Source organism: Paralichthys olivaceus, chromosome 7 (genome assembly GCF_024713975.1).
Source record: "Paralichthys olivaceus isolate ysfri-2021 chromosome 7, ASM2471397v2, whole genome shotgun sequence".
Lineage (NCBI taxonomy): Eukaryota > Metazoa > Chordata > Actinopteri > Pleuronectiformes > Paralichthyidae > Paralichthys > Paralichthys olivaceus.
In genome coordinates, this window is record NC_091099.1 from 3,747,635 (window position 1) to 3,769,554 (window position 21,920).

At 41.8% G+C, this 21,920-nt stretch overlaps 1 protein-coding gene across 2 annotated transcripts; it reads left to right on the top strand.

Moving 5' to 3' along the window:
* Positions 1-3,046: 3,046 nt before the first annotated feature.
* On the top strand, positions 3,047-20,857 carry lonp2 (lon peptidase 2, peroxisomal). Of its 2 annotated transcripts, XM_020104593.2 has the most exons (18): positions 3,047-3,215; positions 3,350-3,594; positions 6,551-6,686; positions 7,553-7,666; positions 8,568-8,699; positions 8,917-9,039; positions 9,117-9,277; positions 10,258-10,352; positions 11,604-11,722; positions 11,813-11,952; positions 13,837-13,978; positions 14,199-14,349; positions 14,778-14,904; positions 16,446-16,585; positions 18,791-18,879; positions 19,162-19,369; positions 19,459-19,649; positions 19,728-20,857. In XM_020104593.2, the coding sequence occupies exons 2-18, from the start codon at positions 3,362-3,364 to the stop codon at positions 19,956-19,958; spliced, it is 2,532 nt and encodes an 843-aa protein (XP_019960152.2). In that variant the 5' UTR covers positions 3,047-3,215; positions 3,350-3,361; the 3' UTR covers positions 19,959-20,857. The 2 variants fall into 2 exon arrangements, with proteins under 2 accessions (XP_019960152.2, XP_019960153.2); XM_020104594.2 differs by lacking the exon at positions 7,553-7,666 and having other exon boundaries at positions 3,062-3,215.
* Positions 20,858-21,920: the final 1,063 nt, after the last annotated feature.

A 21,920-nucleotide genomic window follows, 5' to 3' on the forward strand; every position in this document is an offset into this window, starting at 1 on the left:
AATATAGATTTCAATATAAGCAATAGAAATACGTCCAATCATGCCGGTGTGTTTTTAAGACATTATGTGGATATCCAGTCCAAGAGCGCCACCTGCAGACTAAATATTATTGTCAAATTGAAGAATATATTGAAAATGAAATTAATATATTAAACTGAGCCATTATGAAAACGGGCCTACAACTTAAAAAATATTCTAAAATTGAAAATCTGAAATCGCATAAATTGCTTTTCTTAATTGAGCAATAAAGACAGTCTATTCTGAGATAATGAGGTCATTAATTAATTCACTGACAATGGAGGGGAAAGACTGGATTGAATGTAGCTTGTACAGATTTATCACAGTTTAAAATTTGCAGTAGATTACAGGATATCCACCTCAATTAATATTATAAAGAGTGAAACAAAAACTTGAATCCTGACTTAACTCACAGTGACCATATGGTATTTATGAAAAATAAGATGTCACAAGATACTTTGAGGTGATCTTTGTACTGGCTCGATAGAATGAACGCAAACAATTCAAAGTCTCTGGAAAATTGACACTGAAAAGGCTTTCAACTCAGCATGATGAAAGTTTAGTGTTACAGAGACCTCCCCTCACATAATTCAAAGAGCCACTCGCTCAAGAATTTAGGAAGGAATTCAGCAGATCACAGGACCGGTCTGATTGTAGAGGACTTTCTTCTGACCCCCACCAATCCAGACTGGAGCCGGCATTAAAGTCACATCCTGCCATGAACAGGATTTAAATAAAACATACATAAAACTCATTAATTGCTTAAGAACCTATGTAAAGAGTATCAGTTGAAATGGAAAACAATCAATACCTCTGTGAGTCTAAAATATTATTGCACACCTCCATCAAAGCCCAACAGTACCCATTTAAACCTATTGGATCTTTTTTTTTAAATATGCCTGATTATCTTAAACTTTAATGGCTTCTCTCTTGGCCCATCGTGCATCCTGCCATCATTTCTTTGAAATCTGTTTTTGCTCAATCTCTTTTTCCCAGTTTTGGAACATGGCGTGATATTTGTCCCGTAAATACAGACGACACTTACTGTTACTTGCATTTTGATAATGTTGATAAACTAACATATTGACCCTTTAAAACAAAAATCACAAAAAGATAGTGATAATAAAATAAGTCACTCGAACAGCTGTGCACTCAATATGTGATGGTTGAGGTCACCAGTTTTATGCAACTGTGAAAGGTTGTTTGTTTTCACACCCAAAGTTTCAGTGAGTAATAACTGGAAAAAAGACGGGTATGTGGGGTATTCACTCAGAGCACACAAGGCCACCAGCTATTTCCAGCCGCTAATATCCAACTCAGAGTTTAAGTTTCCGCAGTATTCAAACAAAAGTACATTGATCTGCATTGTCGGGACCAAGGAAAGGAGAAAAATAGGCCAGCCATTGTTTTAACGTGCTGCGGGCATTCACTATGGCCACAGCATGTGATAGATCACCCTCTGTAATTATCAGGGTTGGAATGCACCCACGATCTTAGCTCGTAACTCGACCTAAACATTTGGTTGTATTTTACATTCCCCTCTGATGATGATGATGAAGTGACTTCATGGTGGTTTATGGTCAGCACAGGTATATGTGTGGGTACAGGAGGGATTCAGCAGTAGCAGGTAGAGGACACTTGAAGCTCTCTCGGGGGGGGACAGGTGAATTAACGACTCGTGCAGAATTTGTCCTATTTAGTTGCACTTCTGAGGGCATAATAACTTCACTCTGTCAGAGTCCGTCTCGTTTGGGAAGATAAATGATAAATGCTCTTTAATGATTTGGAGCTTTTCTAGTCTTGATGTCAACTCAAAGTGTTTTACGATACAGTTTTTTTCCATACACACACACATACAGAGCATCAATGAGCAGCCCTTTTTTTCTATGAGAAAGGGCAATTTGGGGGATTTATCTTGCCCGAAGACACTTCGGAATGCAGATGGAGAAGACTGGGATCAAATTGCAGACCTTCTGGTTAGAGGACAACCACTCTACCGCCTGGCTCATCACACCCCCACTGAAAGATAGGAATCATTGACCTGCTCAGAATCTAAGGTGAAAGATTACTGTGACTTATAGGATCATATATTTCTCAGATAAACGCTTTATGCGCAAACACACAACTAAACAAGACCGTAACAACACATATGTTTTATAGCTAAGCAATAAATGTCCCCTCTGATATTCTCAAGCTTAATCTCATTATGAACCAGGCGCTTGAAGATAAGGAACATCTGGTTGTCAGGATACAAACGAGTGTGGGACCAAAATGCATTGATTTTACATATAGAGAGAGTCAATATATATATACATATATATATATATGAGGGAGAGAGAGAGAGAGAGAGAGAGAGTGTCAGCATTATATATATATATATATATATATATATATATATAGAGAGAGAGAGAGAGAGAGTCAATTGCATATATATATATATATATATTAGAGAGAGAGAGAGTCAGTATCATATATATATATATATATATAGAGAGAGAGAGAGAGAGAGAGAGAGAGTCAATTGCATATATATATATATAGAGAGAGAGAGAGTCAGTATCATATATATATAGAGAGAGAGAGAGTCAGTATTATATATATATATGTATATATATAGAGAGAGAGTCAGTATTATATATATATATATATACACAGATATATGTATATATAGAGAGAGAGAGTCACTATTATATATAAATATATATATATACACATATATGTATAGAGAGAGAGAGAGAGAGAGTCAGTATCATATATATATATAGAGAGAGAGTCAGTATTATATATATATGTATATATAGAGAGAGAGAGTCAGTATTATATATAAATATATATATATATATATACACATATATATGTATAGAGAGAGAGAGAGAGTCAGTATCATATATATGTATATATATAGAGAGAGAGTCAGTATTATATATATATATGTCCCCCTGTAATATAAATAAAAGTAAAGTATTTCTGTTCTATACTTGAATCGCTTCGCATTTTAATCTTAGTGTTATGAAGTTTGTCCCTCGGCGCTTACCGTACGAAGAAGAGGAAGCAGGAGGAGGAATCAAGTTTAAAAATGTGATTTCAGAGCAAATAATAATGCGAAAGGATCGAGATGCAGCAACAAATGTGTTCGAGTCCGTCCGAGGACGTGTTTTAATTGATTTCTGCGGATTATTCGTGAGTTGAAGTCGTCGGTGAGTTTTTTATTTCGAAACTACAACCCGGAAGTGGTGTGTTTACCCCGAGCCCGCCTGTGTGACAGGACTCAGCTGTTTGTGTTCGCGGGACTCGTCTCGTTAACTGTGGCCTGGTTTCATTTCAAAAACAGAAACCTCATAAAATGGCCTCCTGTGATGGGATCCAGATACCCAGCCACCTCCCGCTGCTGCTAACCCACGAGGGCGTGCTGCTGCCGGGCTCCACCGTCCGGTTCAGCGTGGACTCCCCGAGGAACATGCACCTGGTCAGCCAGCGGCTCCTGAGAGGGACGTCGCTGAAAAGCACCATCATCGGAGTGATCCCCAACACCAGAGACCCGGAGCATGACACCTACGACCTCCCGCCGCTGCACAAGTAACACACACTCAGTCCCGCTGCTGTGACGGAGCCTGTCTCTGAACAGGGGGTGTGAGAAAAATGTTCAGTTCGTAGATTCTCCTCTAACATCTGCTCCTCTCCTGTGAAGCACGTTCATTCAAACCACCTGGTCTCAGTGGGTCCAACACTCACATAACGTGTAGCAGGTCATGTCTTCATCACATGTTTACCTGGCATGTCACCGGCCTACCGTTTGCTCTCAGATGATCTATTTTGCTTCTAAAATAACTTGCATGTCATCATTGAGGCTCACCTGTATTGTTGGGCCATGCACGCGTTGTTTAATGTTTGACAGATATTTTTTAGTTTGTTCGAGTTCTAGAAAAGTCTACGGGTTCATAGACACGAGTCACAGACCGGTGGACTTTAACCTTTCAGCAGCTTGTTACTTGTCTTTCTGACACAGCCATACTGTGGTGGTGGTGGTGGGGGGGGGGGGGGGACTGATCCTCTGAATTATTAATGTTCAGTGTCAAAGGTGTTCTTGCCCCAAAAGACATGTAATGTAATGCACAAAAGCAGAATAGATGAGTTTCATGTTTATTATCCAACTTTTCACTTATTACACGTGTCCTTGATTTAAATGCATGTTGCAGCTGAACACCCCTCACCTCTCCCTCCAAACATGAAAAATAAAACTGAGGTAGCTTCAGTTGTCATAAAAACTCAGAAGATGTTTAGTTTGTCCAGTCTGGACTAATGTAAAAAAAACATGGCAGCCGCCGTAGAGAGGGTCCCCTCCATGTAAATATTAAGTATTTGAATATATACGACCTTTTCTCGGGTAAAGAAAACTACAATTCATACAATTTAGATGAAATGAACTAGAGAAAACATCACAAGGATTATTCTACATTAAATTTCTGCCAATAGTTTCCTTTCACCTAAATCTTACACACTGGACCTTTAAAATGAGCCACCCCAGTCTGTCTGAAACACATCAGCATTTTATTTTTTTTTTTAAACACAATCATTTAGCATGTGTCTTATCAGTTGTTGTTTTCTGGAAGCTGGTTTCTTATGCAGAAGATTTTAATGTATACTTCATCAATCAACAATATAGAAACACACGAGCACCCCCAAGTCTAAAGATGTCTCCCACAGAATCCCAGTATATCCCCCTCTTCCTGCGTCACCCATTCTAACAGCAAATCAATGAATTGCTGCCGCTCTCTATTTTACTTATATGTGTTCACATCCCATTGGATAAAGTGTGCATTCCTAAATCACAGTGGGTCCTTACACCTTACTACTAATGTATTATGCAAAAGAGTGTGGTGCCTCTCTGTCTGGGGAATCTGAACTGGTTGAAAACGTTTTTCAACGTAGACAATACACTGTACTGTTGGTTTGCCCTTTATCTATAACCTGACCTTGGGCACTGCTTGGAGATAGAATGTGTGGATCGTAACAGGGTCCACTCTCCTAATGGTGTACAGATGAAATGTGTGATCACGGTCAAAAGTTCCATTTAAACCAAAAAATACTTTGTTAAGGTTAAGAAATGGTCGATAAATATTATTTAAATCGTTATGGTGATGAATGCATTAGTTTTTGTATTTGTCTAAATTTTTTTTCCATCTTCAAATGTACATTTGAATGCGTAAGTCATTCCAATACTGAATATGTGGCCAATAGAATGCAAAAACAAAACACAACCACAACATGATAATGGCTTAGGCGGTGTACACTCTATCTGCCAAAGATTTAACTTAAAATAAATTGTAGGAAAATATATACCGGTAATATGTGGTTGCGCCATCTGACATTTTTTGGGTGGTAAAGCAGAAACTACTGTTAAAAATGAATTAAGGTGGTTTGAAAAGTGATTTATTTAAATAAGACATCGTTCTGGACTCAAAAATATGTATTCCATCTATATTTCAAAGCTTTCTAGAAGCTTCATTTGTCATTGGCCTATTTATAAACCACTCAAAGTGTTCTGCCATTCATCCATTCGGGGTTGAGCATTTTGCCTGAGGACACTTTGGCACAAAGAATGGGGGAGATTGGGATCAAACCGACCTTCTGGTTTGTTTGTAATATATCCACAGCTTTTTTTTACTCACCTTAGAATAAACTTTGGATCAGGAAAATAAAAAAAGCTCCGACCCTCAGCTGTCAAGAGACGGTTGCAGCTGTGTGTGAGCTACAGTGTCAGTAAATTCTGGCATGTGCCCTGTCTTATTAACATCACTGCAAGTCAGTCCAGCTCGTTTTCCTGGAAGTCTGTTAAACCACCAGAGAATTTAAGATCTCTGTCAAGCTGTGAACGCCGCAGGCCGAGGAGGGTGTTGTAGCCGACTTTTGTAGAGGATGTAAGTGAGCTTCATGAGAAAAACATGGCAGCATGTGTTTGCATTGTCATCTCATGAGGTTCTTTCTGTGTGGAGTTTGCATGTTCTTTCCGTGTGTGGGTTTTCTCTGGGCACTCGGACTTAAATCCAAAAACATGCAGATTGGTGTCAGGGGGGATTGGCAACCCTCAGAGATAAGCAATATAGATAACTGATGGATAGATGAAGCATTAGGTTTTAAATCCGTATAATCACTTGAGTTAATTGTGTTTGATACACTTTGTAGTAGTGGAGCTTGGCTGACAGTAGGGCTGCAGCTGATGGTTACATTACAATTAATCTACTGATTATCCTACCGGAAAAATCAACACTTGAACAAACATCAGTCTGATAAGAACTATACCTAAAATGATCTTTTATAGTTTGACCCATGTCCATCTGCTAACATGGAGGGGTTATGACCTCTACTGTAACTTGACCTCATGGGGTCGACCCAGATTTTTAGGGTTTACTTGTGAGGAGCTGTCAGGATCCATCTTTCCACACATCTGTGGTTGTGATTATCTTCAAGTGAGTCGTCTCTCCACACCCACCTCCCGTGTCTCACCTTGACTCTTCGCTCTGTGTCTGTGCAGGATTGGAACGGCGGGGATAGCGGTGCAGGTGGTGGGCAGTAACTGGCCCAAGCCCCACTTCACCCTCCTCATCACCGGACTGTGCCGCTTCAGTGTGTCAAGTCTGCTGAAGGAGAGACCCTTTGTCCTGGCCGAGGTAAAACTTTGTCTCATGAATCGGAGAATGTCGAACGTGTAGAGATGAGTTTCACTGAGCTGTTTGAGGGATAGTATCAAGCTTGTAAATATCTTCATGGGGTTTAATGTCTCCCCACATCACTTCTCAGTCAGGGCTGTTGTTGTACCTGGAATCTTGACGTAAAGAAATTAATACTGATTCCAAATGTAATTTCATAATGACTTGAAAGCAAGCGTGGCGATTGGTCTGAAAGATTAATTAATTGATTAAATCAAATCTAATTGAATTGATTTTGAGATTGATTTAAAAAAAAAAAAGAAGAAGAAGAAAGATGGCATCCTGCTTTGTGAAGTCAGTATCGGTCATCTCGTGAAAGTCGGTCCGCTTAACTCATTGAACTGATATCAGAGAGTATGTGAGAGTTAATGTGTGCTCTTAGTTTTCTTGTGAACAAAGTTATGTTCACACATCAAAACACATCATGTTTATCCCGGAGGCCAAACAGATGCTGGAGGATTGTTCCACAAACTCAAAACATTCACATCATCCACTGTTAACGCTCATGTTTGCTCTAAAACTGTGTTTTACGCAGTATTTCTACATGTTTTTGCACATTACCGCAGACAACTGTCAATTACAGTTTAAAGTGAAACCTCTGGCAGATCTGCGTATCAGTAACGTGTGTGAAACAAACAAATGAGGGACCCAATGATGAAAACACGGCTACATGAGATTACTGGAGGTCAGAAAAACTCCACAGGGCATCCTTGATCACCTTCATGTGATTATTTCCAGTGGAACATTGCAATTATTTTTTATCGTTCCTCTTTTGGAAGGGATGTAAGTTTAAAATGAGAGACGTCTATTATTTTAAAAATTTGCAGGTGAAGCAGTTGGATAAATTGGAGCAGTACACGACGCCAGCAACACAGGGTGTAACCGCTAATGATGGGGAGCTGGGGGAGCTGTCTGATAAATTCTACCAGACTGCTGTACAGGTCTGTGTGTGTCTGTGTGTGTCTGTGTGTGTGTGTGTGTGTGTGTGTGTGTGTGTGTGTGTGTGTGTGTGTGTCTGTGTGTCTGTCTGTCTGTCTGTCTGTTAAAAGATCCTTTCATTCATCGAAAGCTTGTGAAAAAGAAGTTGAGGCTTGATATTTTACAGTTTAAATACAATCTAATATATAGAATTTGAATTAAAACATTTATTTATTTTTGCATAAGACGTGAACATAAATGCTCATCTTTTCCGAAAGTTTATTCTAGAAAAATAAAAGTTTTCATAGCTGCAAAATGTATAATGTTGATCCCCAGCCAATCACCGTTTGCCTTCAGTGATGAGACACGTCACATCATCAGAAAGGCACCGTTAGAGCCTATACCTCAAAGTAATAGGTTCAAATGTTGGTATATAGATTTTTTTTTAGTATTTGTTAATAGTTTGCTCCAGAATATACTCATTGTTTCTTTTATGCCAACAGACAATACTTTCAAAAACTCTGTTTCAGCCCTCTTATCTTATTTCTTCTCTCTGGTCTCACAGTTTGCGGAACATGGTATTTGTCAAACCTTTAAGTTCTTAAACTCTTAACAGGCTCATTCTTAATTCAGCAAATTAATCAAATTGCAGTCATGCTTTAGGTCTTTGCATTCACAGTTTCATGATGCAGCTGGTCCTGCTCCCACTCGGTGTGTTCCTGGAAAACTCTAAATGGAGTTCTCAATTTTGAAGTAACAAGAAAAAGGCAACGTTAGCCTTTTCCAATATGAACTAAACTGGTCCTGCATCATAACGACACAACGCACTTGCTAAATTATGTCAGTTAATCAAATTTGACTGTTTCTCGTCTGTTTATTTGTGTGTGTGTGTGTGTGTGTGTGTGTGTGTGTGTGTGTGTGTAGTTGTTAGGAATGCTGGACATGTCCGTTCCAGTGGTGGCTAAGTTCCGGCGTCTGTTGGACAGTCTGCCCAGGGAAACTCTGCCTGATGTGGTCGCCTCCATGATCCGAACCTCAAACAAGGAGAAACTACAGGTGAGGTGACTGTGTGTGTCAGTGAAATTCAAAGTAGTGTATGTCGCTCAGCAGAGTTTGATTGTCTCGCTCTTAGAATTATAAAAGAAATTAACTTAATCCGCATCCACAACTGAGCCTTTCGTGGCTAATCGAGCTCTGGCAACGACAATAGTACAAAGTTGTGATTCAACAACATAAAGGAGTCGTGCTTTTTCTGCCTTCTGGTGCTGTGAAGGTCTTGGATGCGGTGAGCCTGGAGAACCGTTTTAAGACAGCCCTGTCCATGTTGACCAGACAGATAGAGGGACTGAATCTGCTGCAGAAAACCAGGAAGAAGAGTCCTGATAATGAGAAGAGGGTAACAGACGTTTGTTTCTATTGGTTCAATGTGTCTGTGGACAGTAGATGCCTCATGATCTCTCATCGTCCAATCAGGTGTTATCGGTGCGTAAAGGCGGTGTGTTTCCAGGCCGGCAGTTCAATGTGGATGAGGAGGATGAAGATGACGGAGATGACACCTCGGTCCTCGAGAGGAAAATTCATGCAGCAAACATGCCTGAAGCTGCACTCAAAGTGTGTCTGAAAGAGCTCAAGAGGTGAGCTGTCTTCTTTTTCATAAAACTTAATATCAGTAAGGTTCATATACAATATTTCGCACATACCATCCTCGACTGTAAACACAGATGGAAGACAAATCCCCAAAAGTGAAGCTGAGCTCAGCTTGATCACCCCCTGGTGGCTGGCTGCGGTACACGTCGCAAACTCCACCATGTCCACAGATAAGACATTGAACAAACTAAACGGTCAAAGGTCCTTTTTAAAAAAAAAAAAAAAAAAAAATGGCTTCTGTCATTTTAGGTAGTTCTTACAACACTGATGCAGGTTTTATTTTTCCATATGTTTGGTTTTCTATAAAAACGGACTGAAACTTGTGGCACCTGCTGTATCTGGGATATTTAAGTTTTCTACAACGAGATGAAGTGGAGACACTTCTTTATATACAGTCTATGCCTACAATTTAAAGTAGGTTAAGTGGTGGTTTTGCACATAGCTTCACAGTAAAGATGTAAATGGAGGTTGTAAGTCCACATACAGCAACTACATGGGTGGAAATAAGTTGTAGCATGCTACCGTTCTTCCTCTATCCTTCTACTTCTGTCCTTTTTGTTGTTTGCTATCTTGGACTGATGCAAATGAGTGGAGGCTTTGACAGTGAGCGATCAGATCTCATGCTGGAGATGCACATTAATGCCAGATGTAAATGTAATCAGGTTAAAATGTAAGAAGAATCTGGATAAAAGACACATTTTCATACCAGATGTAAAAGCTGTCGAAGACGTATGCAGCTGCTTTCATGTCCTTCATGTAGATCAAGTATTATTGAGTTAAATTGAGAACCGCTTTTCTGAGAAGAAGTCAAACATCAGCAAGAAGCTTTTCGAACGTTATTTTGCACTTTTGATCTTTTCAGTCGCCACTGTCACGTGATTTAATGTTAAATAAGCAGGAAACGTTTTCGTGTGAAGGAGCCACAGGCACAGATGTAAATATTTATCTTTGTCATGTGTTTTTTCAGATTGAAGAAAATGCCTCAGTCCATGCCTGAGTCTGCCCTGACCAGAAACTACTTAGATCTGATGGTTGAGCTGCCATGGAGTAAAAACACAAAAGGTAAGTAAATCCACTGAGAAGTTCACTAGTGGAAGCCTCCAGGTCGGTAGGTCATACATTTTTTTGTACTCTTGACCTATTTCGAACCACAGCTCCGTCTAAAAACAGGCTTTATTGCTTTGCTGCCGCCAAAAGATCCTTTTAAATTTTCAAAGGGGATTTGTCGTGTTTCAATGCGGAGGAATGTTTGACATGTGGTGACTGAGAGATTGTTGTGATAACTGTGTTAAATACTTCGGTCAGGATTTCACTGATGCAGTGATTGGCTCAAAATACTGCTGGAGCTTTTAAAACCATTTGAATATCCACTATTAATTAATACTGTCAGAACTCACAATCTAATTCATAATATTAACAAATAGTTAAAGCTGATCTAATCAACATTTTCATCTAGCTAATAATTTCAGAAATCTCTCTCTCTATGTATCGCACATCTGGAGAAGCGTAACCTTGAGAACACACTTGGCTTGTGTGTTTACAGCCCATGGAAGTGCAGTGTTTGAATAAACAGCTCGTTGTTCATCAGCAGGTTTTTATTTGCTGCCGCTCAATTATATTCAGGATGTTTTTTACATTTCCAAAAAGGAACCTGTTCCCAGAATCAACACCAAACCAAGATTCGTGGCAAAGAACAGTAAAATTCTCGTGCTTCTGCTTTGTAGACAAATTGGTAAAGAGGACCTGTGAATATATCAGTCCAATATTGTGAAATATAGTAAAATAACAATTTAAAAACTCCTGCCAGTGAGTCAGAGCTTTCATCCGGGATCGCTCATGTCTAAATGTGGACCCATCATTTCTATTTTAATTTCATGGTGATCAAATTACTCGGACAGAAAGTGTGGCGTTCCACACAAAAGCACAAAGTATATGTGGCGGCCAGCCACGGTTTCTCAGTCTGTGCATTCCACAGACTGAAGCTTTAATAACTAACATCGAATCTGTGGAGACTCCAGTTTATTCAGTTGCAGGGTCGGAGGTTATAAACAGATTATGAGCTGTGAATAAACCCAAAGTGCTTTTATCAGTTTGGGAGAAACATCTTTCACCTTTGAACAGACGGACCGGGGATAAATCTTTCATCTTCTTTCTTTATTAGCTGCAGCTGCTCGTTTCTGAAGCCCCACTCGGTAGTAAACTCTCCCTCTCCACTGTCCAGGCCTCCTTCGTAATTTGTCAAGTTACAGTAAAAGATTCCTCGTTTCTCTGTCGTCGCTAACTTTAATGTTTTCTCTTTTTGTTCCTCCTCAGACTGCCTGGACATCCGATCTGCTCGCACTCTGCTGGACAACGACCACTATGCCATGGAAAAGCTGAAGAGGCGTGTGCTGGAGTACCTGGCTGTTAGGCAACTCAAGTCTTCACTCAAGGTGCTGCGGCCAATTAAATAAATAAAGGAAAATGTTACGTGAAGCGATTTCTCTCATGCCTCTCATGTGTATCCGCCGTTTGTTCTTCAGGGCCCCATTCTGTGCTTTGTGGGGCCCCCAGGAGTCGGTAAGACCAGTGTGGGGCGCTCAATCGCCAGGACTCTGGGCAGAGAGTTTCACCGCATCGCTCTTGGAGGCGTCTGTGACCAGTCTGACATCCGAGGACACAGGTGAACTCATAGTGACTCTGCAGGAGGGTCTATAACAGACGATGTTATGATTCATTAGTAAAGTTTTCACGTGGATGAGACGTGTTTAACTTTGCAAAATGTGACATTTATTGAATTCGAGGGTGCGTCCTTGTTTTGATAGTGTATTGGAACGCAGGACTCTGAGTGGAACATGAACTCTTGTGGTAAAATATTTGGATAACATTTCAAACACGATCACACTCACACTGGCAGAAAATAAGAAAGACTAGAAAGCCACAAAGGGGAAATATTTGGGTGAAATCAGCTTGTGAGCATTTCGATTTTTCATGCATGAATTTCTATCTTGTTGGCAACTATGACTTTCCCCCCAGGGGATTCAAACCCGGGACCTTTGTGGGGGCACACTGTGGACTGTGGCGCTGGGGAGGTGTCGGGTATTTCTGACAGTTTTAAAGTAAAACATTTGAAGGTCCAGTGTGTGAGATTTAGGTGAAAGGGAACTTTTGGCACTTGTGGAGATGCTGTATTTAGGCCTCATTCACCAATATCTTCTGAAGAGTTTGTTCTTAAGAAGTTTTTCTAAGAAAAGGTGCTGGTTGTGAAAGTGACACACACAAAAACAAACACACACTATCTGCGTGAGGTGCTGAAAGAAATATCATTAGAGTTGTGGCCTTTAATCAGACAGTCAAAAAACTGTGTGTGTGTGTGTGTGTGTGTGTGTGTGTGTGTGTGTGTGTGTGTGTGTGTGTGTGTGTGTGTGTGTGTGTGTGTGTGTGTGTGTGTGTGTGTGTGTGTGTGTGTGTGTGTGTAAGAATAAACAGCGCTCTCAGTCAGATGAGAAACATGTGTGTGACAGTGTGACATACCAGCGGGGGGGGGGGGGGGGGGGCAAGCGATAAAGATGAAAGTTCTTTAATGGTTGATTTTACTATTTTCTCAAATGAAAACAAAAACCTTTCTGTTAGCTTCTGGTTGGTCTGTGGTTGTTATACATTTTTTTTTTTTTTTTTTTCTCTCTTCTATTTTTTTGCCTTTGAACCTCAGAAACTGCAAATTTCATGCCTTCAAATTATGAACACTTGAAGTGGGTAATTTGTCACAGAGTCTCTGTTTCACAAGTTCAACACAACAGGGGACGTGAGACGCGTCCTCACCTTCTGGAAATATGCTCGTGGGATGAACGATGTTATTATTGTCTTGGTTTTGCACCGTTCGCACGATAGATTCTCGTTCCCTGTGACTTCTGTGGAAGTGACCTGCTCGTTTGTCCATTGAATGTCCAGTTCAGATATTTCGGTGCATGTGTTCAAGCGCTGACTGTGACATGGAGGTTATGTTGCTGTGTGTTTGTGTGTTGTCAGCAGGATAAAACACATTCAGTATCTATTAGTGTGGGAATTTTAGTTCAGCTTCAGGGGTCTGTTGGCCCGCGGCGGAGGGATGCACTTCACTGAGCGCCATTCTACTTTTTTTGTCAGCAGGATTTAGTAAAAAAAAAAAATCCTCCCTATTTATTTTGTTGACGTTTTCAGTTACATGCAGCATCCATTGTACTTCTGTCCGTCCTGGGAGAGGGATCCCTCACGTGTGTCTCTGTCTGAGGTTCCTACTGTTTCTTTCCTCTGTTAATAGTTTCTCCTGACTCTTGTTGAGGGTCAATCACAGAGGATGTTGCACCTTGTAAAGTCCTATGAGACAAATTGTGATTTGTGAATATGAGCTATACAAATTAAATTAGTTTGATTGATCTGGTTGATAACAACGTGACCATTCAAGTCAGTTTTTTTATTTTGAGCAGTGGAATAATGTCCTGTACTTTCGGATCCTTGAGCTTGTTTGAATTCACCAGCAAACCTTCACTGGGTACGTCAGCAGTTCATGTCCTGCCTCTGTCTCCAGACGTACGTATGTAGGGAGCATGCCCGGTCGCATCATCAACGGTTTGAAGACGGTGGGTGTAAATAATCCTGTCTTCCTCCTGGATGAGGTGGACAAACTGGGGAAGAGCCTGCAAGGAGACCCTGCAGCTGCTCTGCTGGAGGTGAGTGTGCTCTTCTTTCGTCCGGAGTCGTGTCAGACGTCTTCCCTGCATTCTCTGATGAGAACCTCCACCTTAGCTAATAAGGATTCATTACTCCTCCTCCCTGAGTCCTCTAGTGGTTTTTTTTTTTGTCCTTTACTGTTCTTCAGTTTCTTCACTTTTCCATCTAAGTTTGATTTTCGTGTCATGACCGGAAACCAACGTCCATGTGTTTCCTGAGGTCCTGGATCCGGAGCAGAATCACAGCTTCACAGACCATTACCTCAACGTGGCTTTTGACCTCTCCCAAGTGCTCTTCATCGCCACCGCAAACACCACGGCAACCATTCCCCCGGCCCTGCTGGACCGGATGGAGGTGCTGCAGGTACCAGGTGGGTTCAGGTTCATATCTAATCGATTCACTCGCCCTTCCGTGTGTTAAGATACTGTCGTCTGCCAAAAAAAGTTTTCTGAGCCAAGTTGAAGCTTTTATTCTATTTGAACACTTTTGACCTGGGTTCGTTTTTTTTCTGGTCTTGAGACATTTTCTCATATGCCTCTAAACAACCTAGGAGTCGCCCTCTGCTGGTCATTTGAGAGAACATATGTTTCAGGCACTTCAGCATTGGCTTCACTTTCTGTGCCTGAATCCTTTTTATATACAATCTATGGACTAAACCGTTGATGATCAAGTTGCATTGTGGGTAGCACAAGTGCCATATTTTGGTGAGGAGAAGTGTACAACAGAAAATGATCACATCTGTGGTTCTGCTCCATCACCTCAGATTCTTTATTCATTTTCCACTGTCTGTTGTTTCAGGCTACACTCAGGAGGAGAAGGTGGAGATAGCTCATCGTCACTTGATCCCGAACCAGCTGGAGCAGCACGGATTAACACCTCAACAGCTGCATTTACCTCAGGACACCACGCAGGCTATAATCAGCAGGTAAGTAATTATAGAAGTGCTCAGTCTCTTTTTTATTTTCTGCCTTTGCTCTTATTTGTTGTTTTCTTGTGGCGGCGACAGACGGCTCACTCAAAACTGTTTTTCTAGGTTGATAAAGGAATTTTTTCATTTATATTTGCAATAAATCATTAGTTTAACTGAACAAAACCCAAAAATGTGAGGTTGTTTTATGCAGATTCGGGATTTGGACTTTTTCTTGGCAGGGCACAGTGGCCTCTTGGAAGTCGGGCTTTTCTAGACTCTACGAGTGTTTGTAGGAGGATGAATTAGGAAGCTTGAGAGGAACGATTGAAGTCCAACCAAATAATCAGTGGCGTCCTCTGGAGCTGATGCAGAGTTGGCTCTGAAGTGCATTCAAGCTGCTTGTGTAGCAACTGTAAGAAACCAGAGGCCACATAGAGGTCTATATGTTTTTTCTCACATTGCATTAAAGTCCCCAGAGTGATGTAGACTTTATATAAACTAGGTTCACTGCTGAGATGCTGCTGTGAGGACCTCGGCCAGCTGGCAGCTCTCATCTGAGACCAACTTGAGAAAGTATCATTTAACTGTCGAAAAGGTTCAGTGTGTTTTAAACATACTTCTCTCAAAGTCGCCTTTTTTATTAAAAACATCAGTCGGCCTCATGTTTCCTGTCCATGAGTTTACAATGGTCCGTCTGTCACAGTCACTTCCTCATATTTCACATGGTTTTCTGATCGTCCAGTAATTAAACACAGCACCACTGTGGTTTTCATGGTGATCTTCATGAACTCAGTCAACGCTACGTTAAACAGCCTGAATGAAATGTTCGCCGCGCTGTCGCTCCGTCAGATGATGAGCTTCGTGCTTCGTGCCGACCTGCAGAGCTTCTCTTTAACGCCCTCAGGTCTGGTTACTATAGAAACAGCCAAAAGCGCACAGCTTGATGCTCGTCCTCTGAGAGACGCTCCCGGTTTAACTGGCTGGTTGTCTTTAAAAAGACGAGTAGTGACTCAGCAGATTCAGAAACCAGTGTCAGGCGGCTGCATGAAAAAGACTTTGCACCGATTTCTATTTTATTTTTTGCCTGGTCTGTGTTTTGTCCTCTCATGATGCATCAGGTGTCTGATTCAGATCCACATGATTCTTTTAGTTTTAATAATCAATAATAATTAACTGCAGACTTTATTTTACCATCAATTCAGTTTTATCTATTTACAGTTCAGCCTACACCTCAATAAAGTGAAGGGTTTAGAACTAATGTCTGAAACCAGTGTAGATCTTTTATCTGTGCTTCATTTCCATTCACCCTGAGCGACTAACATCTATACTGACATTTGCACCTCTGCAGAAATCTCTTACCTTTACATAGATTCCAAGTTTATTCATGTAGCTGCAGAGAGTCACTCTATTCATTTTAGGATATTTTTTTCGAGCAGGAACCTGAGCAGAGGGATGTTAAGGGGTTAAATAACAGAATCTTCAGCACTAGTGAAAACTCAGCTCACATCCACATGAATTTATTGTCTGTTGTTCGTTTGTGTGTCTGTTTGTTGTAGGTACACAAGAGAGGCGGGTGTGCGCTCCCTCGAGAGGAAGATCGGGGCCATCTGCCGCGCCGTGGCCGTGAAGGTCGCTGAAGGTCACAGAGTTGCCAAGACAGAAGCTCCAGTTTCCGAGGGGCCTTTAGAGCAAGGAGGTGAGTCTGTGCTTTTCTGTCTGTCTCTGTGAAAACTTTGGATCAGAAGCTCAAGAGGCTTGAACGCCGCAGCCTCCCTGTGTCGGGAGTGTGCGTTCGCCCCTGACCCGGTACACCGACAATCACAAGTCCTGTGTTTGAGCAGAAAATGATTCCCTGTCAAAGATGGAGAGGACACATCATGAGCAGAACCTCAGAGATGCTCAACAACCACAAGAAAGAAAAAAACCAAACTCTGAAGAGCAGACGGGGGTTCAGAGAAACGCATGAAAGAAACCAGTAGAGTTCTGGAATAAAGATCTGTGGACAGATGAAAGTAAAATATAAAAAAAGATGGAAAGAAGAAAAGTTTGGTTCTGTTAGAGCTAAAGCACATTCATGTCTACGTTTGCACAAGAATCACAATCCTGAAACGACAGCAGCATCACAGAAAGAAAAAATACAAAATCACAAAAGTGCAAAAAACACAGGAGGTCAAAGTTCCCGGTTCATGTTCAGGAGACGTTTTGTGAAAGGAAGAAAACTCAGGTTCCAGATTAATCTTTGTAGAAGTCATCGCAAGTGACGGATCCCTGTCGACAACACAAGACATCAAAATGAGATGATTCAACCTTTGATCAGGGCACCACAGAGGCCGCAGCGCTCTTCTCCGTCTCCTCAGGTCGATGATTACACGAGTCACACCAGGAAAAACAGGTGTAATTTTATTATAAATGACGGGTCTGTGGTCTGGAGGTGTCACGGCTGAGCGAGAACGGTTGTTAACCACTCTGTCGTCCCGCCTCAACAGAGATGTCAGCACGCACAGTGTGTACACAGCAGAGGAGGCAATTACAGCTGCTCGGCACAAGGTGGGGCTAGTTTCACTTCAATGGAAATCAATCACACTGCAATTTTTCAACGAAGCACTGTAACGAGTGTGGATTTATAAAGTGACGTTCGGCCTGTTTACGTGTGTGTAACTCAAGTGGCATCATTAGAAAACAGTTCAATATTTCCGCTGCGGGACGTCTGAGCCTCGTAAACACAACATGATGTTTCAGTGGCTGCGTAATGAGCTGGAAAATGTGCAGCCAGCTGCTCCCCAGTAGAAGATGAAGCTCCTGGCAGCAGCTTTTATTTGGAGACGGGCTCTTTATATATTATCTCCTCCTCATCTGCTTTTCATACTGAAAGCAAAACCAAAGGTTTGTTTATTCGTCTGTCCAATTCCCTCTAGATTAAAATGTGTCTCCAGGTGATTGTGATGAAAACAGCAGCTCGTGTTGCTCTGTCGAAAGTTGTGCTCACATGATGGATGTCACTGTGTGTGTGTGTGTGTGTGTGTGTGTGTGTGTGTGTGTGTGTGTGTGTGTGTGTGTGTGTGTGTGTGTGTGTGTGTGTGTGTGTGTTCTTTGCATATTTCCATGGGGATGCTTTGTGTTCATGTACTTCTCTGTTTTCTGTGCATCTTTGCATAACGTCATTTTGCGTGTGTGTTTGTACAAACAGCTGATTTTCCAGTCTCAGCTGTTTTCCTCTCTCTCTCTCTTTCTCCAACACCTTCTCTCCATATTTCTCTTCACTACTGTAACCTAGAATATCTCCCAGTAGAATTATTAACAGGGAAATTGGTGAAAGTGTCAAAAACATCAAACAATGTTAAAGAAAGTAGGAAAGAAAATACCGGACCTTGGAACCTGGTGTGAGGACGGAGTTCAGGCCGAGAGAGAAAACTTCGTTTAAGGCGACAGATCCAGGATTTCTTCGTTAGCGAGATATTTTTAAATGTTTTGGGGAATTTCTGAAGAACTAACGCAGAGATCTTTCTGAAACGTATCAGGAATATGGAGAGAGATAAAGTCTGTGAACACAGGAAACATTTACACTTTGCAGAAAATGTTTGTCCACGTGGTTAATGCATCAAGTCTGGTGATGTAGTGATCATCAGCCCTGGTGGAGTTTGGTGTGTGTGAGTTAGTGTCATGGTGACGACATGTCGCTCTGTGATTGGACGCTGTGAAGACGCCTTCCAGCAGTCTGACACATTGTGCAGCTGCCGAGCTGATGTTGCTGCGGATGATCTGTGGCTGGCCGCCATTTAACAGTGACATCAGCGAAGATGCACTCTCCTCGTTTTCACTTTAATAAGAACCAGTCACATTTTCACAAACCTGCTTTCATCATCACGCTTTAATCCACTTTTGTGTGTTTGTGTTTTTCCAGACAAAGCGGCGGCGCCCCCAGAGATGCCCATTGTGATCGACCACATCGCCCTGAAAGACATCCTGGGACCTCCGCTGTTCGAGATGGAGGTGGGTCGGGTTGAATCGTAACACACATCAGCCGTCGACTCTCCAGAAACGTGTGACGGCTCCTCACACAGCGGTCATCAACTGGTTCCTCTCATATCTTCTCCTCCCTCAACATATCACTCACTCCCTCATCTCACGTCTCTCTCTCTCTCTCTCTCTCTCTCTCTCCAGGTCATGTTTCACTTCATTTCTGAATTATTTTCTTTCCTTCGAATGATTCCACCAGCTTTACAGATGTGTTTATGTGTGTGTGTGTGTGTGTCTGTGTGTGTGGTATTGAAGGTGTCAGAGCGGTTCATCCTGCCCGGTGTCGCTCTGGGTTTGGCCTGGACGCCCCTCGGTGGGGAGATCATGTTTGTGGAGGCCAGTCGGATGGAGGGGGAGGGTCAGCTCACTCTAACCGGTCAGCTGGGAGATGTGATGAAAGAATCCGCCCATCTGGCCATCAGCTGGCTCCGAGCGAACGCTAAAACCTACCAGCTCACCAACAGTGAGTTCACACACACACACACACACACACACACACACACACACACACACAGGTCAAATGCTGTAAGAACACATTGTGTGTTTGAACAGTGGTGGGGGGTCCAGATCCGTTAGAAGGAACCGACATCCACCTCCACTTTCCTGCCGGAGCCGTCACCAAGGATGGCCCTTCTGCGGGTGTAACCATAGTAACCTGCCTCGCCTCGCTGTTTAGCGGCCGACTGGTCAGATCGGACGTTGCCATGACAGGAGAGATCACGTTAAGGGGGCTGGTGCTGCCGGTGAGTGATCGCATTCCACGCAATGATTCAAACGTGCATCCAGAGTTCGAACCGACTGGATTGGCCTGTCGTTCTCAGGTGGGCGGGATCAAGGACAAAGTCCTGGCGGCCTACAGGGCGGGAGTGAAACGTGTCATCCTGCCGCAGCGCAACGAGAAGGACCTGGAGGAGCTTCCAGCCAACGTCCGAGCCGACCTGGACTTTGTCACCGCTGCCAACCTGGACGAGGTTCTGAACGCCGCCTTCGACGGAGGGTTTCCTGGGACGGACAGAGCGCACACGCCCCCTCAGCTGACCAGCAAACTGTGAGAGAGCGCTGGACGACTGGACGAGCGACTTCAAGACTGTTTGAGATGAAAAGTAACACACAAATATTCAAACACTAATTCAGCTCAGTTGAATTTTGCTAAATAAGCAAATGATTCTGTCACTTGCAGATTTAGAATTTTATTATCTGTGCAATTTTTGTCACGACAGAAGAATCTGATGTTACAAGAATAGTCAAAGATTTAATGAGGAAAACGTCGTAATATTTCAAGAACAAAGAAAAAGAGAGAGAAAAAAGAGAAATTATCTAGAAAATTAGCAGCAGGGGAAAAAAAATCCCAACTTTATTCTTATAAAATTTATTTTTTTCTCGTAAAATTGTAGATTTTTTCTCGTATGATTTTTTTAGTCTTGTAAAATTACGGTTTATTTTTTCTAAAATTATCATTTTTTCCCCCTTAATATTTGAACTTTCTCAGAATATCACAATTTAATCATGTAAAACTGTAAATTAAATCTTTCTTTCTTGTAATATTACTGCTTTATTCTTGTAAAATTAATTTATTTTCCTGTAATATAACAACATAATTCTCGTAATAAAACCTTTTTCTTGTAAAATTCTAGATTTTTTTTCCCGTAACATTTCAAGTTTATTTACATAAAATTACAACTTTTAATGTATTAATCTCTTTATTCTCGACATTTAGGGAATAACTCTAAGTTTCGTGTCATCCAAACTCATTTCTCAACTTTATTTCTCTGACTGTTATTGTGACGCCAGGTTGTGATTCTGCTGAGGATCTGACTAACAGCTGGATGTGTGACAGATGTGTGATGTAGCAAACGTACTGACTTTAAAAACTGTGATTTCGTACTAAACCAAGATGCACTTGTGTCTGATTAGATCAATTACGTTAAATTAAAGATGCTTAAAAACCAAATTACGTTGCTTTGTTCTGACCACGTTAAATACACACGTGTGCTCGTAAACTCAACTCAGTGAAGTAGAAAAGATTGATCCTGATAGAACCAGGAATAAAATCTAACTTGCACAAAATTCATAAAAGATGACAAAACAGACTTTGTACAGAATTCAGTATTTAAATATATATTGTAAAAACAAAGTACACAAACCTCAGGGGGGGGGGGGGGGTGTAGTGTGAAATGTGGACTTGTTTTGATAAACAGGTTTGAAATCTTCCTTTTTTATATTTTGGGATGTAACAAACCCGTGGGCCTCCAGGGGGCGCTGTTTGATCTTAGAGGATTTATCAGAGCGGCTCAGCGGATTCTTCTTCTCCCCCTCCTCCGCCACAACATCCATCACCATCTCTTCGTTCAGACTTTCGTTGGTCTCATCGTTCTCCACGGTCACGTTAAAACCTCAGAGTTCACACGTGGCTCATGTATGTTCTGTGTTCTGAGCATGTGAGTCACGCCCTGTCCCTGTGAAACCCCAGTATTAGGACTCCCTTTGTAGCACACACACACACCCCCCCCCCCACCTCTCCGACCACACGTTCCCCCTCTGCTGAATAGAGGACCTGAACCTCCACAAAATTACCCAGAGTTCAGTTGGGCACACTGGCAGCTACACCAGGCTGTGACCACATGAGGGCAGGAAAGGGGAAACGTAGGGAGGGTTCGTCTTTAAAGCAAATTCGGTTCCCAGGTGACACCGTCCGCTTCTTGATGTATAAATATTTTACCTTTGTTTGGATTCGAAACATGAGATTTACGACTTTAGGTGGAGTGGAGCCCTGGATGATCATCAGGGAGAGTTTATTATGGCTGTGTGTGGTTTATATTTCACTTTATAAAAAACTGAATAGTGAACAAGCAGATTGCTTCACGTTACTGAGCCTCAGCTGTTAATCATGACGTTCTCCTCTTTTTACAGGGTGAGATAGAGAATGACAGAAATCATCCGGTGGAAGATTTTGGTTTTTGTGGACAATATATCTCTGCAATCTCCAAATTTTTTGTCGCTAGGATTTGAAAACT

What these genes read in the sequence shown, in the direction of transcription:
- lonp2 (XM_020104593.2), top strand. Translation starts at nt 3,362, where the DNA reads ATGGCCTCCTGTGATGGGATCCAGATACCCAGCCACCTCCCGCTGCTG. An exon ending in GACCTCCCGCCGCTGCACAA is followed by an intron (nt 3,595 to 6,550) that starts GTAACACACACT and finishes GTGTCTGTGCAG; the next exon opens with GATTGGAACGGCGGGGATAG. An exon ending in TAAGGGGGCTGGTGCTGCCG is followed by an intron (nt 19,650 to 19,727) that starts GTGAGTGATCGC and finishes TGTCGTTCTCAG; the next exon opens with GTGGGCGGGATCAAGGACAA.